Source organism: Stegodyphus dumicola, chromosome X1, assembly GCF_044657685.1.
Source record: "Stegodyphus dumicola isolate Sdum_Otavi_A_Nest chromosome X1, ASM4465768v1".
Lineage (NCBI taxonomy): Eukaryota > Metazoa > Arthropoda > Arachnida > Araneae > Eresidae > Stegodyphus > Stegodyphus dumicola.
The window spans coordinates 206,048,832-206,071,788 of record NC_140780.1 but is presented as its reverse complement, the minus strand read 5'-3'; the positions used below and the strand labels follow the sequence as shown (position 1 = coordinate 206,071,788).

At 33.3% G+C, this 22,957-nt stretch overlaps 1 protein-coding gene across 4 annotated transcripts in view; it reads right to left on the bottom strand.

Moving 5' to 3' along the window:
- Positions 1 to 22,957, bottom strand: part of LOC118188979 (gamma-aminobutyric acid receptor subunit beta-like) — a 122,527-nt gene that overhangs the window by 31,781 nt on the left and 67,789 nt on the right. For all 4 annotated transcript variants that reach the window (XM_035359514.2, XM_085808303.1, XM_035359508.2 and 1 more), the window contains exons 4-6: positions 20,476 to 20,696; positions 20,228 to 20,310; positions 5,252 to 5,383 (exon numbers count right to left, since the gene is read on the bottom strand). In XM_035359514.2, the coding sequence (XP_035215405.1) occupies positions 5,252 to 5,383; positions 20,228 to 20,310; positions 20,476 to 20,696 (436 nt within the window). The remainder of the gene's footprint in view (positions 1 to 5,251; positions 5,384 to 20,227; positions 20,311 to 20,475; positions 20,697 to 22,957) is intronic.

The window sequence follows — 22,957 nt, the reverse complement described above, 5'->3', positions numbered from 1 at the left end:
CTTCCATATAATTTTTCCACATAATCACCAAATCTAATGCCTAAATAGATTTGTTTAATACGGCTTTGTAGAATTCACATCCCTGTCCACTAAGCCACTTCTCAGTACAGTTAAAAGTATTTAATCCAGAGTCGTCGGGACTTCGGCGATTCCGAATTATAGATCGTCAATTTAAATCTGGTAAGATGGCATGCAGAAATTATAAATTAAAAATATGAAACCGTAATTTATGAAATAAAGAGCAATTATGATCTAAAGGGTATCAAAATTTACAAAAAAAAAACTTAATATTTATTTGTTTACTTTATTAAACGTTTCTTTCAATGCGCGCATGCGTAAAGCATACATTACGCATGGTCGAAATTAGAAAATTGCAACCAGAAAACTATTTGATGTGTATTCGTGATATTTATAATGACGAGGAATCTGATTTAAGTCATATCAAAGACGAATTACATCAAGATGAAATACTACATTTAGCACGGAATTTTAAGCCGAATAAAATTTTAAAAATCTGCCCTGAAGATAAGGATAGTGCTGACAGATCAACTTCCAGTTCATTGCACGCTGCGACATTACTTTATTAAATGTTTCTTTCAATGTGCGCATGCGTAAAGCATACATTACGCATGGTCGAAATTAGAAAATTGCAACCAGAAAACTATTTGATGTGTATTTGTGATATTTATAATGACGAGGAATCTGATTTAAGTCATATCAAAGACGAATTACATCGAGATGAAATACTACATTTAGCACGGAATTATAAACCGAATAAAATTTTAAAAATCTGCCCTGAAGATAAGGATAGTGCTGACAGATCAACTTCCAGTTCATTGCATGCTGCGACATCCCCCCCCCCCCGCAGAGCAGCGTGAAATTGATAAACAGATTTCGGAATGGTTAGAGAGACAAAAGATATATCTTTATCCATTTTTTGCAGCAATTACAATTTTTGTTTGATGGACATCGAAACTTGCTGTCGCTTTGTAGGTCCTTTGGCAGCTCCAGAATCAGAAATTCTTTTTTACATATTCGAAAGTTCAAGCTTACTTTTATAAAATTGCTCTAACAGTCTGCAAAAAAAAATAATAAGCCAGATCCAATTCGAAGATTAAAGAACAACGCAATCTGCAACATTAACTGAAATAGATAATTAGATAATTTTAGCTTAGCTTATATCGTCCATTATACATTAAATGCGCATGCGTAAACGTATTATGCGCATGCATAAACACATATGCACATGCGTAAACGCATTATGCGTTTACACATGCGCAGAAAGTTTGTAGCTTTGAGGTCCGGATTATAGATTTCGGATTATGGACGTCCGGATTAAAGACTTTTGACTGTAGCTGTTTTCACATCACTGTCGGAAGAGAACCTCATTCCAGATAAATATTCCTCCAATTTCAGAAAAAGAAAATAGTCACTGGGCTGTATGGAAGGTAACTCCAGATTTCCCACTTAAACTTTTGCAGCAATTCATTAGTTTGGCGAGCAGTATGGAGCTCGGCATTGCCATGCAGGAGGATGACACCATCACTCAACATAGCAGGACACTTAGGATGCTTGTGTCAGATGGCTTCATGTAAACTTGTCTAAGTGGCACAATAACAATCGGTAGTAACGGTATATCCACCATCCATATACTCGATCATGACAACAAATCGTGGCATCTCCAAACGAGACCACTTTCCTAAATGTCTTGTCATTTCAATAGCTCTGATGCATCTGCAAACTTACTCTATCTACCCGCACAACCACTGCTAGACAACTAGGGCCATCTGCCTACACTCTGGGGATAAGGTTTGGTGACAAAAGTTGAAAAACAAGGACTATGACATTCAAGAAGCAAAATGCTCTGGCCAGCCTTCTAATGTTGATGAGGCCAGCCTGCAACAACTCGCAGAAGATCAGTATGCAACCACTCGAGAGCTTGCTAAGGAGTTAGACATTAGTGCCATGTCCATTAATCGCACCTATTCGTCACATAACACTTGACGTACAAGTTCCATCGCTGGGTGCCACATGGGCTGACTCAAGCAGATAAGGGCAGACATGTTTGAGCCTGCCCTAATCTGCTCAAATATCAATGCAAAGACAAAATTCTGGACTGGATCGTCACTTGTGGAAAAGTGAATTTACTTCAATGACACAGGTCGGGAAGGGGTTGGTCTGCACAAAGTGATCCCGTCGGCAGCGTCGCAAAGTGCAATTTGACTAACAAAAAGATCATGTTTTGTATCTAGATGGACTGCCATGGAATTATCCACAAAGAGTATCCAGAAAAAGGTAAAATCTTCGACAGTAATGTGTATAGCAAGATACTGGTCCAAGTTGACGTTGTGCTATCATGGAAAAATGTTGAACTGAGTTCCAAGAAAAAATGGTAATGTTTCATGAAGATAATGCAAGACCACACATGTCTGCATTCACCAGCTGAACTCTGTACTGACTAGAACGGCATCTTTTGCCACACCCACCATATAGCTCCAACATCACTGCTTCGTACTTATTCTTTTTCACACCTGCAGCTACACCTAGCCGCTGCTTTCTTCCATTTTGCACAGGACATCAGAAATGAGATTTATCTATTTTTTGGCTCGAGGCCGAAGGCTTTGAAAAACTACTAAAATATTGCCAGAAAATCATAGACTTGGGTGGTGATTACTACCCACACTAAAGGTATTGCTTTCATGTTTTCCCCCCTCCCTTTATTAAACATGTTTTCACCAGATATTATGCTATGAAGCAACACTCTGTATAAAGTTTAAAAACTCCCAAAACAATATTGTAAGCAGGCAGATATCTGAAGTTATGCTACCAGGCTAAGAAATTAATAACTTTCATGTGAATGCTGCATTTTTTGTTTTTCTTAAATATAAACACATGTATGTGTTTTGATTTTTAAATAAACTGCATGATTTCTGGCATTATTCATTTAATTACAGCCAATAGATAAAAAAACAAGATAACTTTGACTGATAAGAGACTTTGCTAACCATAATTTTTACAGATGGCATCATAAAACATGAATAGGTTAAGTTTTAGAAATATATATTTAATTACTCAGAAAAATCTCCCAACTGAAATCAGTGAGGTCCTGTTGCTGCCAATTAAGAACGATTCTACTACAGACGGAAGATCAGTTTGAGTAAGTGATGTGAAGATTGGGCATTTTTTAGCAATACATACCCTCAATCTCTCACTATACAAGACACAAGATACAATATACAAAACATTTCATTGCATACCTTTGAAAATTAAAATATACTTAAGAAAGACTATAACTGATTTTATACAACTAGTGTAATTTTGTATTAAAAATCTTCAGTGAATATAAGAAATTAATGACGACAATTTACCAAAAAAATCACTAAATGTTGGTTGAAATAGCTTTTCAAAGCACATTTTCATATTAGAAAAGTAACAATTTATTTAGCCTCAAGATTTAATAGTTCATCTGCTTTTTCATATTTTCTTGTACATAAAATATTATTCAATAAAATGCTAAGGTGACACATTTCTAATTTTCTTTTATTCACATTACTAAACTACAAATAAACTAATATTATGAAGCTTCTTTTTGTCTCAAAAAGAAAAAAGCTCTGCTTCACTCTCACAAACCTTCCCTAAAAAACTGTAATATGATTTACCATTCATACGTATAGCTAACATATTCCAGGAAGGAAAAAAAAAAAAAAAAAAAAAAAAAAAAAAAAAGCAAATTAATATCCTCTTTTGCAAAAAAAAATGAAGCACCATGAAGGAAGTGGTTGTTTTTGATGAAACTGAATATGTGTATAGCTCATACACAGATAATAAAATCAAGGTCATAGTACCTATTCACGGTTCACAATCACCCACTGAGTGTTCAAATTAATAGTTAGTCGAACCCCCCCTGGCAGTAATGCATGCAATGGATGCTTGAATTCGTCGAGGTGTCGATCTGGAGCATCAGTTGTCGTTCCAGATCTGCGATATTTTTTGGTGCCCGAATCTAGAGGGCTATCATGCCCCAGACATGCTCGATTGGTGAAAGGTTTGATGACCTTCCTGGCCAAAGATGAGTATCAACCGCACAGAGACAGTCCAGAGATATGCAAGCAGTATGTGGTCTCACGTTATGTTGTTAGAAAATGGCCCCAGGGTGACGTGCCATGAAGGGTAATGTAACCGGCCGCAGGATGGTATCAATCATTGAGCTGTTAAAGATGTATGCAGGATGACTAAAGAGGACCTGCTGTCATAAGAAATAGCACTCCACACCATCACACCAGGGGTTATGGCTGTATGCTTTTGTAAAACAAAAACTGATTGGTACCGCTGATCCCGTCCTCTCCAGACACGAACACGGTGGTCATATGCTTCAAGAATGAAGCGGGATTCATCGCTGAACATGATACAATGCCAGTCTGATGGCAGCCATGATGATCGGCTGCGACACTACTCCAGACGACTCTGCCGATGTTGTGGGATCAAAGGCAAACGTCTTAAAGGCCTCTGTGAGCATAACCCTGCCTCAGACAAGTGCCATGAGATGGTGGATGGTACCACGGGAGGTATAGACGTGGCTGTAGTGTGTTAAATAGTCAACAATGATACTATTGGGGCAGTTTGGACCTGGCGAGCAATCATCCTATCTTGCCTCGCATTTGTGTTCCTTGGCATATTGCTATACGTGATGTAATTAGGAGTCAGGCTCGGCCTATTGCTCGGTATGACCCCCCAGCTTCATGCAACCCTACAATGTGACCATGTTCGAAGTCGATTAGTTGTCTGTAAGGTCTTCGATATCGCCATAATGGCATCTTTGGCTGTTTCTTTACGCTATTACAATGGCACCAACAACAAAAGATAAATTTTCCACCTCTGTTACTGGTTTTATACTTTGCGAATTGCGCACTAGAAATGTCTGCTATGATCGCAATTCCTGTTCACTTGCCTTGAAACATAGATCATTTGCATGTTCGATCAAGATGTTTTTGCATACCAAATTTCGTCACGATCGCAAAAGTCCTTCATGGTTTTATTGATTTTTTTGCAAAAAAGTGTATAAACTAAATAGCAAACATATATCACATCATTCAGAGAATTTCGTTATATAATAAAGTTTCCAAATACAGAAATAATAAAACACAAATTTTTTTAGAAAATTACTTCTATAATTTACTTATGATAAATTTATTATCTATAAATGGATAGATTTTAAATAGTAACATAAGGAACATACAACTATATACTCAACCTGAAGCTAATGGTTCCTCACGATCTGTAGTTTCGTAACGTAGTATTGAGAATTGTGGGAGCTCAGCTTTTTCAACCCCAATAACAGCTTCTTTCATCCAGTACATAACCACATCTTCAACAGTATATCCATCTTAAAAGCAAATTTTTAAGAGAAAACTTAATTACTTTGTTGTTTAAACTGTTACAGACAAAATGGGTTCCTAATTAAAGCAAAGCAGTAGAAGTCTTTGATCTAAGGATAAATGTCTTGTTAAAGAAAGCTTACTCATAATTACATGACATATGCAGAACAAACACCACTAAGAATTAAGAAGTCATATCACAGCATTTATTAATTGAGTTTGCATAATTACTTATTTTAGTCTGTATCTTCCTAAACTTACATTCATTAAGATGATATTTACATTATTAAAGAAAGTAAAAAGCAAAATATCTTAAATTATAAGCTAATATATGCCAAGTAGCAAAACTTCTGATTACCAGATAAAGCCGGTCATACGCTCAGAGGGTTAAAGACCAATTTTCACAAATATCTTTTGCTACCTGTGAGGTAAGAGGACTCCAAAATTAATTACAAGCTATATATAAAAGAAGTACCATTTTAGGCCCAAAATATTTTTTCTCCTTTCCTCAGCTTCAGCATTTGTACTACATGCATTAACATTGATTTTAACATATTATAATGTAGAAGTTATTATTTTCATTAATATTATTTTCGAGGCTCTCAGTTTGCATTTAATGAGCAATAACTGTCAGGATATCGAAAACTCAAGCCAGCTTATTTTTATGAGTACTTAGAACCTATGCAACTAAAGAAAATTCAAAATTTATAATCCCCATAAAAACATAAAAGCTAAAGAATTAACGTCTCTTTTCAAATTCTGTAATATTTAAAAGAGAACGACTGTAAAACATCATGAAGCATATTACTCAAAATTGCAATTTTTAATTTAATAAATGTAAATTAAACAAGAAAAATTATATTAAGTATACTCTTGAACTACACCGACTACCAATTTTGGTATTTGGACACCTGTGATAGAAAAGAAAAACTAACTTTATTCAAAATCAATAGTTGGTAGAGCCTCCACGAGAGGTAATTACAGCGTGGACCCTCCGGGGCATACTTTCCATAAGTCTTTGTATGACAGCTAGTGGTATTTTCTTCCACTCGGCTTGGAGAAGATATAGAAGCTCCTTCACCGATTTTGCACGGGTAATGCACCCCGTAATTCGGGGTTATTCCACAGGTAATTCGGCGATGCAACTTGTCCCAGAGGTTCTCGATAGGGTTCAGGTCTGGACTCTGGGCAGGCCAATCCATTCGATGAACTCCATTGGCACCATACCAAGCCTTGGTTAACATCAAAACATGACAACTGGCATTGTCGTCCTGAAAGTAACAGGGGTCCAACCCGTAAAACTGCCACAACGTAGAAAGCACATTGTCATCCAAAATAGTGCAGTATGCATCGGAGTTGAGCATACCATGAATGGGGACCAAGGGTCCCAGCCCATACCAGGAGAAACACCCCCAGACCATAATTCCACCTCCGCCGAACTTGACTGTTGGCACAATGCATTCTGGCAGGAGACGTTTTCCAGGCAGACGCCAGATCCAGACCCTGCCATTTGAGCGGTAAAGGATGAACCTTGATTTGTCACTCCAAAGAATCCGTTTCCACTGATCTACGGTCCCATTTCGATGTGTTTGCACCACATTAACTGAGCAGCGAGGTTGGACTTTGTGATCAAAGGCTTATGGGTAGCAGCACGACCATGAAAACCAAGCAGATATGCTTCCTTATGGATGGTATTCATTGAAACAATACTCCCGGATGCCTGTTGAAACTCCTCGCGGATGAGGGCCATCGGTTGGGTGCGGTTCTTCCGAATTTCTCTGGACAGCACTCGGTCTCTATCTCCCAGTTTTGTTGGTCTGCTGACTCGGGGCACATTCCGACAATCACTGCTCACCTTCCACTTCTTAATCACATAGGCCATTGTCGATTTTGGATACTTCAGATCGCTAGATATGTCCCTTAAGAATCGGCCACATTTGTGATACCCGATAATTATACCTTTCTCGAAATCAGAGAGCTTCGAACTGCGAGGCATCTTGCATGCGACTAAAGCCGATGCTGTTTCCTACACGATATATACCGGTGGAGTCCGTGACTTACCTTAGGACCGCAGATATCGTCATTTGCATAGGTGTCCAAATACTTATTGGTAGTCAGTGTATAATCATTTATATTCTAAAACTGTATGTTTATTAAAATTTAGCTTCTGATTTAAGGTGATAAAGAAATGGGAAACCATTCAACTTTTTCACTAAACATTTTCTTGTTATAAGAAATTTTCTTAAGCATACTGAGTAATAAAATTTCTTGACATGCAATTAAGCTAACATTTTCTGCAATATAATAAGGCAATACTCTTACTGCAATATTTTAGAAAAGTTTTTAAAAATAATGAATTTTTGTTCCTTAATGAGTTTTATGAGGATTCCAATTGTCTCTTTTGTTTCATTATGCCCAGCAGCTTTATTTTGTTGTATGTGACATCAAAAGTCTCTCGGAAATCTATTAGTTGATGAAAAAAACTGGCAAAAAATTTACAGCAGTAATACAGCATCATTGTTCAGCATGCAATGCTGTTCTTACAAATTTTTTTAACTGCACTTTTTATTTGTGGAAACACTGTTAGAAAAGGGAAAGTTTCAAGTCCAAGAAAAATTGGAAAATGAGACTTTAGAAGGCTAGTTGCTGAAATTATAAAATCCAAAGAAAACTATAACAAAAAAAAAAAAAAAAAATACATTTGCTAGTTTTCCTGATCTCCTGAAAAGTTCTGCTTAATTTGTCAAAACAGTAGTCAATCATTCAAAAATCGGATACCATCATTTTTGCTTTGATAGCTTTACAACCTTCACCATGTATTGCATCATGTGACCGATGGTCTTGATTTAAATATTTACATTGAAAAAGTCTTCAACTAAAGGGCTAAAAATTCCTATTATACCTGAAAAAGTAACTGTTCTAATGTTACAACAATTATAGAGAAAACAAATGCTGTTAGTTGTAATCTTTTTAATAAAAACAATTCTAAACTGCACACAGTACAAACCCTGATATATGATACAACAGAAATTAATTCAAATGTTCATAACTTGCATGTAACAGAGTTCATAAAATGACTAAATAAGTCTTCTAATACAGAAAATGAATGGAGACATTACAGTACAGATGTCTTAATCTTTTATTCACTTTTTTATTTAGTATCCCCTCACAAATATCATTTTATAATATCTTCAGGAAACATGATCTTGCCATATTCGACTACTCTGCTGAGATTATGTTCTTTATTTCAACTAAACCCAAGAATGGAACAGCATGATAATACTTTTTGGGTCATATATTTTCAAAGTTTCCATTATTACAACAAAAAGCTTACATGTTGCATTTCTGATACATGAAATTCATACTAAGCCCTTTCCTTTCTTTAATTCCAAGGAGGAAATACAGATGGTTCATCACATGACAGTGTCAATGCAGCTACCACAGCATACATATTTATGATTTTCTATCATTTTATAAAGATATTGTTCATATTTTACCAGTTTGAAAAATAACAGCTGATCAACTGTTTGATTGTCTAAAAAATAACTCTCCAGATGGAGGAAATAAGTTTTATGGTTATAATAGTTGTTAGTGATTATAAAATAATTAATTCCAAAGCAATTTTCTATTTTCCCACTCCATGTAAAATATCTATAGTTTACAAACATCCTGCAAATATATCCATACCATTACTTTTTGCTATTAACAATGTTCATATCTTAAAGCGTGTCCAAAATAACTGGCTCAGACGGGAAAATTCACAATGATTTCATTATATTTTCATACTTGCTATTTTAACCCAAAATCAAATGAACATGTTCTTACAGAAAATACTCAAATACTAATGCAAAAAGCATTAATAAAGAAATGCATGAGATAAAGTTGTGAACCATTAATAAAACACAGGTATGACTTGACTTTAAAAGCTCTAAATCGCTCAAATTTAGAGCGGCCAAATGTGGGTTTAGCTTTAAAAATATTTAGCAAGTTTGTTTCTGAGGGATTATATGAAATGGAACAAAAATATGATAATTCATACTATTCCCCAAATGCAGACTTCATAGAAAGAATAAGCACATGGTTTGATATTGTAAATGTCAAAAAACACCATTCAAAGGTATTAGATTAAGAAATGAGTATCAGCAGCTTATAACTTTAAGTAACAGCCAAAAGATGCCTTTTTGTAAAAATAGTTCTTGCATATACTGACACATGGCATAAAAAAAAAAAAAATTGTTCTATAGAAGCACTTACCAGAAAAACAAATACTACCATTTCTCATACATTACAAGCTGTCCTTGAACTGGCAAGGTATTGTAAGGATTTAAAATTTACGTATTTCTTGGCAGGCAAAGTTTAAACAGATGCTTTCAAGGACAGATTTGGCCAATATAGGAAATTCTCTGGTTCACAGTATAATGTAGCAATAACCCAAGTATATGAATCAGAGGGCAAATTCTGTATGCAAAATTTCTTACCTTTTATTCTTGAATAAAAAAAGTTTGGAAAAATTGAAGTTAAAAGTTTTGATGAAAAATAATATTGACTTCATTCACACTGACGATTTTAATAATGCCTTCTCTATGTTACAAGTAGCACAAAACGAACCAGATTCTATTAAATCCATTCATGCCTTATCTTGCTGTGTATTGTGTGCATAGGTTTCTAAAGATTGCAAGATATGAACATTATAAAGAGTGGCATAACTAGAACTCTGGGGCCTCTATGCAAAAAAAAATTTGGGGCCCCCTATTAAATTTACAGTACTCCCCCCTCCCAAATTCAATGATTCCAGGAGCCAAAATTTTGATGATGATTTTTATCAGAAAGGTCGGATAAGGAATTTTAAGCTGGCTAAGAGGGCGGATATATATTCTGCAAATTGCAATAAAAAGTGAAGTGCACAACTAGATATTGTAGCACTCCCATATACAAAACTTCAACGCTCTACGACTAATCGTCTTTGAGTTATGCGAGATATATATCTCAATTTATCTGTCTATCTCTTTCATATATATATATAGAGAGAGAGATAGCTAGATAGATAGATATACATACGTATGTACATATATGCGAATGTACAAATGTCATGCAAAAAGGTCCCTTTTGTATCCATTTTATAAACCTTGTTTGAAAGGAAGAGCCATTTATTCTGTTCGCACTTACAGATGTCACAAAAAAAAAACTGTCCAAATGGATTTGGAAAGGGTCAAAATGGATATTTTTGTTGAAATATGATATGCGACATTTTGGTCTATATGTAACACTGAATTCAACTTTTATGAGTGCACCTTGCCCCTGGGTCATAGTAGTTATAAAAGAAGTCTTCTTTTAAGTTTAATCGTATGAATGTAGTTCAGCAGGACATTCAAGGGCCCCCTAAGCCTTCGGCCCCTATGTGACGGCATTTTTTGCATACCCTTATTTACGCCACTGATTATAAGAAAAAAATTATCCTCATATAATTTTGAGACGGATAAGCCCTTATCCATTTTTTGCAGCAATTTCACTTTTTGTTTAATGGACATTAAAACGTGGTTTCGCTTTGTAGATTGAAACCTTTGGCAACTCCAGAATTGGAAACTCTTTTCGTCAAAATCGAAAATTCAAACTTAGTTTTTATAAAATTGCAGTAATAAAAAGTCTGCAAAAAATAATAAGCTGGATCAAATTAGAAGACCAGGGAGCAGTGCAGTCTGTGACATTAACTGAAATGCCTTATAATCAGTAAAGATAATTTTATCCTAGCTTAACAGCATCCGTTACACATTATTCGCTCTGTATCACAAGATTGGCGACGAAAGACAAGTTGTTTTGCTAAATTTTGTCTTGCTCTTATTGCGTACTGAATTAAGCCTGAATTGTATTAGTTTAGATATTTACTGAACCAACGTTTATTTCTTGGACATGCTTAAAACTAATTACTGCACTAATAAATAAACTCCCACATATACTTTAAGGCTTTATCTAGGGCTGGCGTTCAATACCAGGTATGTCTGGTACAGTCTCTACGGGTCCTAAATTCTGCTACAAAGCACTTTCCTAAGTTCTATATTTTCACCGCGCCTAAACTTTGGATCCCAATGCTTTCCCTAAATCATAAAAACTTTTCATCCCTTAATTTTGCCAATTGGTATTTCCCCAAATTCCAAAAATTTAGTCTTTCCTAAATTCTGCCGTCCGGTGCAGATATATTCTGCCGCCACTTGTGGGTTTATGTTGAATAACATATCAGTTATTCTTAATTAAATTAGCACTAAATGTAATCTTTTGGCCTATGAGTTTCATTAACAAAATCTATTTTTAGCATATGAAAAGAAATTTTTGTTGAATTTTTTCTCGTCAACATTTCTTAGAGCATTTAAAAATCTATAATCATCACCAAGCATAATGTTAGCGTACAAGGTTGCCATACTCTTTTTATTCAATTACTAATATAAAAAAGTTTAGACATCACAGCATGAGTTATAACTGAAGCTGTCATGTACTGATAAACATGCGGTGATGAAAGTAAAATATAATAAATAATGACTTGCCAGGTTGGTTTCAGGGATATAAAATAGGTGAATTTTTCTGTTTGAGATGTATGTTAAGTGGATACTCAGCTACAGAGTCAAATTATTAATCTCCCGAATTTACGCTTGCATGATCGTTTTTCTATAACGAGGTATTTTATTTAGTGCCTAAGTGAAATTAAGAATCGGAATTTTTAAGTGAAAATCTCCACATGTTTTATTATGGAAGGAAAAATCAAATGTGCATGTGTAAAGCATTAATAAAAAAACATTTTGTGGCTTTGAGGTCCGGATTTTAGATCATTCCGGATAATGGACTTCTGCATTTCAAACTTTGTACTATAGTACCACATAACTACACTGTAGTAAAAAACTATTTTCTGAAGAAAATGAAGAGAATTTCTGTGATATACACAATCAGCAATCTCTTGCTTGTTTATTAATATATCAAATTCTAAAGAACAATGAATTAATAATATATGACCAGCATATTAAAGGGCACTCCTCGGAAAATATTCTAAATTTTATTTTTAAAGACATTTCTTAAAAACTCCTGCATTCAAAAGAAGGATGTGCTACATCAATGAAAAGAAAACTTCAAACTTTAGTAAAATAGATATTTTGCATTCGGTTTAAACTAGGCTTTCAAATTAACATGTAACTGTAAAAATTTACAGTTGTATAAAATGCTACAAATAGTAATGAAACATTATACATATATTTATGGCAATTCGAATGACTTATTTTATTTAAATATTTTTATGACAGTATGAATGAATTATTTTATTTTGTTGTATTTGAATGCAAAATTCATGATTTAATAGAAATCTAATTAAAAATTTATATAACATAAATACTTTAATTGTATATTAAAATTACTGCTTATAGCTAAAAAGAGAAAGCAATTATATTAGTTTTGATATAGTGTAATAAAGAATGATAGATACAGGAGTATGAGCTAATCTTTGTGTACTAATATTATTTTTCATTCTTGAATTTATATATATGTACTCAAAGGGATTTCTCTAAAAACATGCAATGCAAGTTCCTGCATTTTTTACACTTTCACGTAAAATTTTGGTGTCATTGTAAGCTCTAAATTGTAAGCTTTCAGAACAAACATAATGACATTTGTAGCAAATACCAGTATAAAAAATTAAGAACGAAGTGAACATTGATCTGAAAGAATTCATTCTTGAAATTTACTCATTTAAGAATCAGGAAAGATTGATAAGCAAGAAATTCTAATAGACTTTATTGATATAATAATCAATAATATCTAATGAGTAATAAACAAAGCACCTGTACAATTTCAACATAATTTGCTTAACTGCAAAAGTGAAAATTTTTTGTCATAGGTTACTATACTTAAATGTCAAGCATTTTATTACTGTGTAACTAACATGATATTGTGAACCAGTATTTCTGAAAACAAATTTATTCTAAATGTAAATAGGTAGAAATCACTTAATTCCTTTGTGTAAGACATTAAGTTTTTGATTTTGCAAAACTGATTTAACTCTCTCATGAAACAGTAAATATACTATTCTTATTTATATGTTTGTTATTCTTATCTGCATTTCGCTAAGTTCAAGAATCTTAATGTCCTGCTACAGCTTTATTAATATGTGGATGTATGCTGTTATTTCATTCCTTGCAAATTCAGTTTTGTTGGGTCGTTTTCTATGGAAAATAAGCAAAAATAATTTGCAAATAAACAATCATAAACTTAGTTTTATTTCAGTTTTACTATTATAAATATGTTATTCGTATTATGAATGCTTATTTACAATACTTCAGTAACGTGCAAATTTATTTTAAATGTGCGAAATAAATTCTGTAACTGATCTGAAGTAACAGTTTGTTTACTCTATTTTTAAGACATAAGTTTTTGATTTTGCAGAACTCATTTATATGTTTTATGAAATATGAAATACACTACTTTTATTTCTGTTTGTTATTCCTTTATGTATATTTCTCTAAATGTAGAAATCTTAATGCCCTGCTGCATCTAATGGGTTAATATGCAACTTATATGTATTTAATTTATTTGAAATTCAGATTTATTTAGGTGCTTTTCTAGAAACTCCAGGTATAAATAATTTGTAAATATGCATTAAGCTAATTTTATACCATTTATATTAACATAAATATTATTATAATCATTGTCTGCCCAGACAGTATAGTGGTTACGGGAGCCTCCTGCAGTACCGAAGGGCCAGGGTTGGTATCCCGGAGATGACATGGCTGTAATTGTCTGTCCCTTTATAGGAGGTAACAGTGACCCACCTATTAAGTGCTTCTACACTAAAACAGCCACCACTACTGTCCTTAGTAGTGGTAAAGCCCAAGTCGGCTGTGCGTCCGCCAATGGGAAAAAATAATAGTTGCTCACAGTATTAAAATATACGTAATTTCATAGTGTTTTAATATTTGAATTTTGTTTTACCTTTTGATCTGTATTTACTTTAAACACATAGCTGAAATTAATGAACGCTTTCAGCGATATGGACGGAAAATTCCGTAGAGAAAAGTGACTTTCTTATTCATCACACATCAAATTTCTGCCAGCTTTCAATGTATCCGGTTTCGGGTTGGATGTACATTGTAAGAAAAGGTATCACAGTACAATATGAAAGAGTGAGTTTTTAATTATAATTAAGAAAATGCTATTTATTGAAGACATTTTTAGAAACTTAAAAATTTCAGGGCTAAAGCCGTAATGCTTGGAGGGTTAAAAATGCCTTTTCATGCTTTTTCAAAGCTCTGAAATGTTCCGAGTTTTGAGAAATTGGAAAATGATATTAATTATTCCCTGAAATTATTTTCGAGATTAAAATTGCAGCAATGTTTAATAAATAACTGCATTAAAATAGGAAAACTAAAAAGGAAAAGCACTATATGTCATTTATCTGCTAAACAGTTTTTTCTTGTGAATTTTTAATATTTTATAATCTTCAAAATACTAATAAAAAAATTTTATGATGCAAAACATTTCACATTCTTTTCTTTTTATGAAACTAAAACTGAAGATTTATGAGTTAATGAAACTAAAGGTAATTTTTCTAAATATATTTTAGTTACTTTTAATGTTTGTAAATATATTTTAGTTACTTTTAATGTTTGTTTTCTAACAAATATTAAAAGTAAGAAAAACATTTTTTGAATGCTATTGAACATCTCTTTAACTTTGTTTTCTAGTTCATTTCTAAAAGAGAATAATAATATAAAACTTTAGTTTCGAAATACTGAACAGAAGGTTTCATGGAATTTTTTTTTAAATAAAATCTGCAAAATTAATATAGCTATTTTTAGCATCTGGTCTATATAAAAATGAATCACTTTTTTGGATAGCACTTTTTTGGACAATACATGATTTGATTCATTTTCAAAACAAAGGACCGATTTTTATACAAATCATTTTTGATTAAAATGTTATTTTTGAATACACTAAAAAATTTTCCCTTTACCTTCCCCCCCCTTTGAAATCAAATAAAGAAAATGCAATGTCTCTGGAATTACAATACTTCTTTCATTTTTATTTATATAATAATTTTCACTTTTAGACTGCTAAACCTGTATACCATTAATGAAGCTGGAAAAGTGACAGCTAAGTAGAGTATATGCAGCAGTATTTTCAAAAAGCAGAAGCTACTTATAAATTTAACAAAAAAATGTTTTCAGTTTACAACTGAAAAAATTCACTTGAAATACACAGCAGAAGGTTTTACAATTTATTGAAATAGTTTATGCTTTCATTTTTTGTAGAATAGTTTTTTTAGTGTTTTTACTACATTGAAAATTTTAATTTATATAATCCATGAATAAATAATGATATCGTTTCGACAAAGATTTTTCATAGCTCACTATTCATGCATATGATGTATTCATATAGTTTGTTTATATCATAATATATATATTTATAAGAATAGTTTGCCTTTACAAACAAAATGTGTTCCTAATAATAATTTATAAAGTGGGTAAAGTACACTGCAACTTCAAATTCCAGTTTTGCCAATGACATAGTATTTCCCCATGGTAACATCATTTTGTGGATGTAAGTATTCTCTTCTGATACATAAAAATCAACCACACACTTTTCAAACCCATTTGATATTCCAGACTGTAACATCTTTCTTATTAGAAGATATCCTATTTTAAAGGACAGCAGAAAACTCCAATAATGATATAGTCTGTCTATCATAAAAAAGCTCTCAGCAGTTAGTCTTCAGCTGTCTATTGCTGAAGAAATGAGCCTTGACCCATTTTCCATAGGAGTGTCTTGAAGACGAATGATAACTCTTTTCTCCTCAGCCAAAAGTCACCAAAAACAAAATAATAAAACAACCCTTGGGTCAGCTCTCTATTTGAAATATATTAGCCTTGTTGCTATAGTGACTGCCACTGTGACAGGAGCTGTTCTTCTCATAGACAGACAGTACCTTAAGCAACAAGAAGAATGAGTATCTCATGATTTTTGGCTACATAAAGTAGGCTACTACAACATTCAGGAATACAAAGTGAATACTACATAAGGAAATACCACTGCTGTCAAAAGAAAATATGTCAGCATCATACAGGCGTGAAACAAAATCAACATGACTCCAAGGAATTTCAGACTAAAATGTTATCCACTATAAAAAGTAAGCAAGTGTTATTTTATTACCTCAGTGAGACTACTTAAAAGAGGCCAGAGAATTACACATAATTCATTTGCAGGCATTAAAGGTTTCTGCACTTAACAAGTTAAAATGTTTCCAATTGTTCTACTTTTCTTTAAATGAACCGTCTTTGCATAAATTGCATCTATAAAATTGAGATTAAGCTTCAGTTAATGGCACATCAGCACCTTTTCATAAAATTTTTTGGCTTACAAAAATGCAATTTTATAAACTCTTAAATATGATCATAAATTAATAGCTACTAACATTTTCTTTCAACAAGCTATCAATTCATGCTGGCTGCTATCAATTCATGCTGGTTGCATATGTAAAGCATCAAGACATACACTGAGGTACTTTCACTGCATTTAAACAACATAACTATCCATTTATACCCTATAAAAATAACTATTATGGCTGAGAAACATAAAAATTTACCATTAAAATAATATCAAATTTAATTCTGAATGCATTCCAAGTGAAATTCACAAAAGCTTTTTATGGCAATACTTCACAAAATGTATGCAATGGAAAATCAAAATTTTGTTGCTCATTTAACTATCAAAACTTTGCTTTAAAAATCGACTACTTATGTTAACTTACTACATCAACTAAAATCGTTCCTCTCTTTCCTCCAGGGGCCAACTAATGTGCTGGCAAAGATCTGTACTATGGCAGCCACAGCACCAGGTATATAAATATGCAGAGCCACTTCCTGGTATCCAAAGGAGCAATCAGTACTGTCATGAAGGGAAGGGGCACAATGGCTGGTCTTTCTTTGACTCTTCACTCTGTACCCAGCATGGTGTGTTGAGCCTTGCAAGCCCACAACTCCTGCCTGACATAGAGTGTAACAATTGGTTAAGCTTGTACTGCATCCTTAAATGAGATGTGGAAGAAGTATGCCTATAACTAGTTATGGTACTTTTCCATTTTGCCAGCGCAAGTGATAAAGTCGCCAAAAATGGTACAACCGAAGCCAAACAGAATATCCTCGCTGGTAACCTTTTACGCCTCATTTTCAAAACAAGTCGTAGCCATTTCTTATCAGATTGATTGTTTCTTTCAATAGTGGCATACAATTACATAGAATTTTTACCCAGATAGTTTAATTTTATCCCCTAAGGCCATTCGTGATAATTAGTCAATTAGAATGCACACATTGCTTATCCGAAAGCGAAAATATAGAAAATGCAAAGTCGAGGTTAAAATTAATCAGTTCTAATGAGAATGCATTGCGGTGTTACATAATTTCTGAGTAAGCTATTCGTACGAATTGAAATAATTCTTACATTTAAATTTGTATTCCAAATTAAGATTTAATTTGAAATTAATGTAGATAATTACTGAAATAATTAGATTTTTGTAGCGTAGTTTACATGGGATGAGATCATTTGGGATCACAAGATATGAAACGGAGAATCAGGATGTTGTACCATGAAAACATCTAGTAAATTCTTAAATTAATGTCTTTTTACAAATTTATCGGCTTTATTTATTGTCTTTTTACAAAATTTTAAACGATATTAAAATGTTTATGCCTTCAAAATAAAAATTTCTTAGAACTAACATTTGTTAACATTTTTTATGTGTATACTGTGTGTTGTCGCCATTAAAGTCTGCTTGGAGAGATCTGCGCCGGCGAAACGGAAAAGTACCCTAGTTACTTCAACTGGATATGAAAGGCAATGGCTGAAGATTCCCAAAATGGGAAATCATGTCATTTGCAAGAAAACTCTGAATTCAAATTCTGAACTGGTCACTCTTCAAATTTCAGAATTCAAAATGAAAAACAAAAATCCTTGGAAAACTTGAGGTTTTAAAAAACAAAACATATCTGCTCACTTGACAAATTACAAATTCCCAAATCTGAAAGATTTTTTTTTTTTTTTTTTTAACTTTACTCTCCAAATTGTGTGAGTAAACTACAGCCTCTTGATGAAGGAATAATCATGTTATTTAAAATGAAGTATCAGAAGAATGCTAAATGATTTGGTAAGACAATCTCAAATGCAGTTTGATTTGGGGGGGAGACAATGAATGATTTGGAAACAAAATCTCAGTGCTTTTGATATGATGAGATTTCATGAAGACTTGGGGAATAAATAACATCAAGCAATCAGCAACTGCTTTATTTAAAAAAAGGTTGGTTCCATAAAAGGTGCAACTGCATGTTGTCTAATGTCTTCACATAGATTAGAACTCCCCTATATCTGGTGGTAAGTTCAGGTTTCGCAGGGATTGTACTGATACTGTCTTGTCTGTAACCTTGGTTACGGGATGTGCATGTGGATATTAAAGGCTGTCCAGGGAAACGTTAGCCACACGGTCAAGGCTTGGCTATGGATGATGGCAACGTGTAATGATGGCAACAGACCAATGAGGGAATCCAGTTAATAGATTATATTGATCGATATTATGTTATTTGTGTAACTACAGGGATTTATTATGATCATTAGCTTTTGTTTCTAGTGTACACTACTGTGGACAGGCAGAGAATTAGAAATAATTCTATAGCAGAAATATATTACAGATGACAATGGAATTTGGAAATGGTACTTCCAAATTGCCTTGATACTCAAATATCCTTGACACACAACGTATTTGAGTGCTGCCCTGGCCTGCATGGTCATCAGATCTGTCACCCATTGAGACATCTGGTCATATTTTACTGAGTGATTGGCCCCTTCTCCAGCTAATATGATTGATGAAGTGTGGCACAGACTTGAAGCAGCATTTAATGAGTCACTCGTTACCGTCATCCAAGACCAGTTCGACTCCATGCCTAATCAGATAAGGGCCATTTTAGATGTCAAGGGTGGCAGCTGTTTTTACTAATTTCACACCCCTGGAAACCCCCAAACTGCTTACAATTTTAGTCATTTTATCGTCATGCCATACTGTTTACTTGCAATAAATATCTTTTTTGTATTTTCTTTCTTTCGTGGTGCTGCAATTTTAATGGCCAGTAGTGTATTTAGTAAGGAAAATTTAGTTACAGCAATTTTTATTTAATTGCTAAAAAAAATTCTCACCTATCAGTTATTTTTAGATAATGCATTCAGCCTGCACGAAATTTGAGTTTGAGAACACTGCTCTATACAATAAACTACATTAGCATATAAAAACTCTTAACATATACAGCTTTGAAATCATATTATTGTATGCGTCATATTTTTATGCACTATTTACAGATACACCATTATTCTCTGTAAATTAATGACCACTCAATTTTGAATCCAGAAATTATTAATCTGTTACACCTTTAATTCTTTATACAGATGGTCATTCATATTATAAAAAAGAAGAAATACATAAATTCATACCATTATAAGCCATAACATTCATGCAAAGTAAGGGCAGCACAATAAATGACTATTTTTATATATATATACCATGTTAAGTGGTACTGTTGCAGTACCACTTAACATGTTCAAATATGATTATATATTCAACACCAGAGTCATTGCTTTATTATATGATCACATACTATGTTTTGTTTCAGTATTTTTTTCCTCTTTCTTTTTGAGAAATTTGAAAAAAGCTATTTGTTTTCTCAATTTTGAACATTGCTATGATTATATATTATATATTTATATATATAAAAAAGAGAGAGATACTAAATATATATCCTTCAGTTTTCACAATATAAATATAATGCTGAAATGTCACTCACAGCTTTCAATTTCAACAGTGCAATTTTGAGAATCCAGTGGATAATAATGCAGATCCATCATGCAAGCAAGAGTGGTAGTAAATCTATATCACAAAGACATATTTTAAAAACTTATGAAAGCGTAAATATTCCTTATTACTAATATTTACAGTAAAAGCACTTATTTTTATACCTTAAAGAATTTTTAATTGCATACAGAAAACATTTTTTTACAAAAACTTTTAACATTAATACATAATGCTTTTTACCTCATTCCATATTTTATTTTGCCATCGGAGGCCAGTCTGACCATTTTATTTTTCTCTGTAACATCATGAAGAAAGGAATTTTTATCATTGGCAAAAAATGTATCTGGGACCCAAATTTTTGCAGCAAATTCCCCAGAAAGAGTAAGTTCATATGATTCAGAACTAAAAGCCAATCTTTCATCTTGCCAGTATTGATTCAAATAAAGGGTAAGAGTATAGTCCTGAAACAACAGAAATAATAATGCATACATAAATGTCATCATTTAAAATTTTAAAAAATGTTAATTTTATTATCATAGCTGAAAATGAAAGCTTTTCAAAGGTCAGTGAAAAAGTAAATAAAGACATCAAGAGATGTCATCAGCAGCTCAGTTATCAAAGAAAACTTATTACGTGTATGGAGATAACCAAAAACGTACAATGATGTAGAATCAATCAAAAACAGAACATAATTTTGCTACATAAATGTGAATCACGTTAATAAAACTTCAGAAACAAAATACAGCAGAAACTTGATTATCCATCATTTTTTTACCCATCCATTTCTATTATCGATTAGCCACTCATAATCCAGTAATCAAAAGAAACACACGCAATCACCCAGTAAAAAATTGCATACAAATTTTGCAAAAAAATCATAACAGGCAATATTATCAAAAAATATGTAAATCAAAAATTGCTTTGCCACTGTATTTAGAATAAAAGAATAAAATGAGTACTGTCCTCTCATATGAAACAATACAAAAATATATCAATTCTATGATTATGGAATCTGTTCTATATAAAAGTGTAATTTGTAATCTAATTGGAAAGTTAACAAAGGTCTATACAATCATGTTCTAGCGATACACTCAGATATCCTGTACATTTTAAATGTATGCTATTTAATCATTCAACACCTTTAGTTAACAAAGAATTTTTTTTCATAAAAGATTGTTTACTGCTTTTTTAACAAAGATTTTCAGCTACTGCTATAGTTTAAAAATACAGTACATTTCAATTAAAATTATAAATCTTTTGAAAAATAAAAGACAGTCAGTATTTATTTAGTGGTGATTTCAGCCTGGGTTCTATTTCAAACATTATGGTATTACTGTTCAGAACAGCAATTAAGCCAAGTAGCTGTAATGGTCACCAGTTTTCAAATTAAACTAGTTTTTATCTTTACTCTATTACAAAGTATGCTAAAAATGGAATACCATTATTGACAGCCTGCACTAGCAGTTGGTGATCGAAGGAGTTTCTATAATTCTTCTATTCTGCCATCTGACGTTATAACAGTCCCAAGACAGTAAAAGTTCAACTGCCCTCATGTCCGCAAATTAAGAATAATGCCAGCTCTGGCAAATAAAGGTTCAGAAACAAAACAAACATGATTTATTCATAAAGCCCATTTATTAAACAAAAGATAAAGAACAAAAATGATAGTATATGTATGATATCATTCATAAATACTATGATTTTTGCTCGGAGCAATTACAAAAGATATCTCCTGAACAAACACTTAAAATTATATGGTTGGTATGATGGTTAATGCATTGTGTGATTCCCAGATGATGAAATACAGTCTGTTCAATGCCTAGACATGCTGAGTATCAAATTATCGAGCTGATCTTGGGGAAGGTTACTCCACTTAGCAAGGAATGCTCTTTGAAATTCTGGTACACATGTAGGAGATGCTTGACGGGTTACAATTCATCTCCAAGCATGTCCCACACATGCTCTATCAGATTCAAGTCGGGTGAGAATTCTGGCCATACAGGGAATACGGGTGATATCCTTAGATTGAAGGCATTCCTTTACAATGTTTGCAAAGTGAGGATGAGCATTATCATCCATAAACACAAATTCTATTCTCATGGCAAACCTAAGCATATGTATATGTTGTTCCAGAATGATGTCCCAATAAATTTGGTCTGTCATGGTTCCGATTAGAACATGCAGATCTATTCTGCAGCCGAGTATAATTCCACCCCAAATGAGCAATCTCACACCACCATAGTGGTGTTGTTCAGTGATGTTGTCTCAGTGTTAGCAGGTAATCCAGAGTTCTCCATATGAAAGTCTGGCATGAATCAGACTGCAAGCTAAACCTGGACTCAGCAGAAAACATCACACAAGCCAACTGTGATGATGTCCACAATGCATGTTCTCTACTCAGGCTAACTGCTGGCAACAGTGAGTTGCCATGAGCAGAACACATCTGTCAGGCCTGCAAGCATATAAATCAATCTGTTCCAAACGTTTATACACGGTTTGCCTTGAAACTGTCATACCCGTGGCTGAAGATGGCTAACGAGACAGGTCGGATGCTGTGCTCCGTCTGCTTCTTTTGGCAGTTATTGCCAAATACTGGTCATCATCCAGCATTGTAACTTGGGGACAACCTATACTGTAACATCTACTGACATTTTCATCATTTTGGAATCACTGCCCAAGCCTAGAGATGATACTGTGGGCTATTCCAAGTTCCTTGGATACT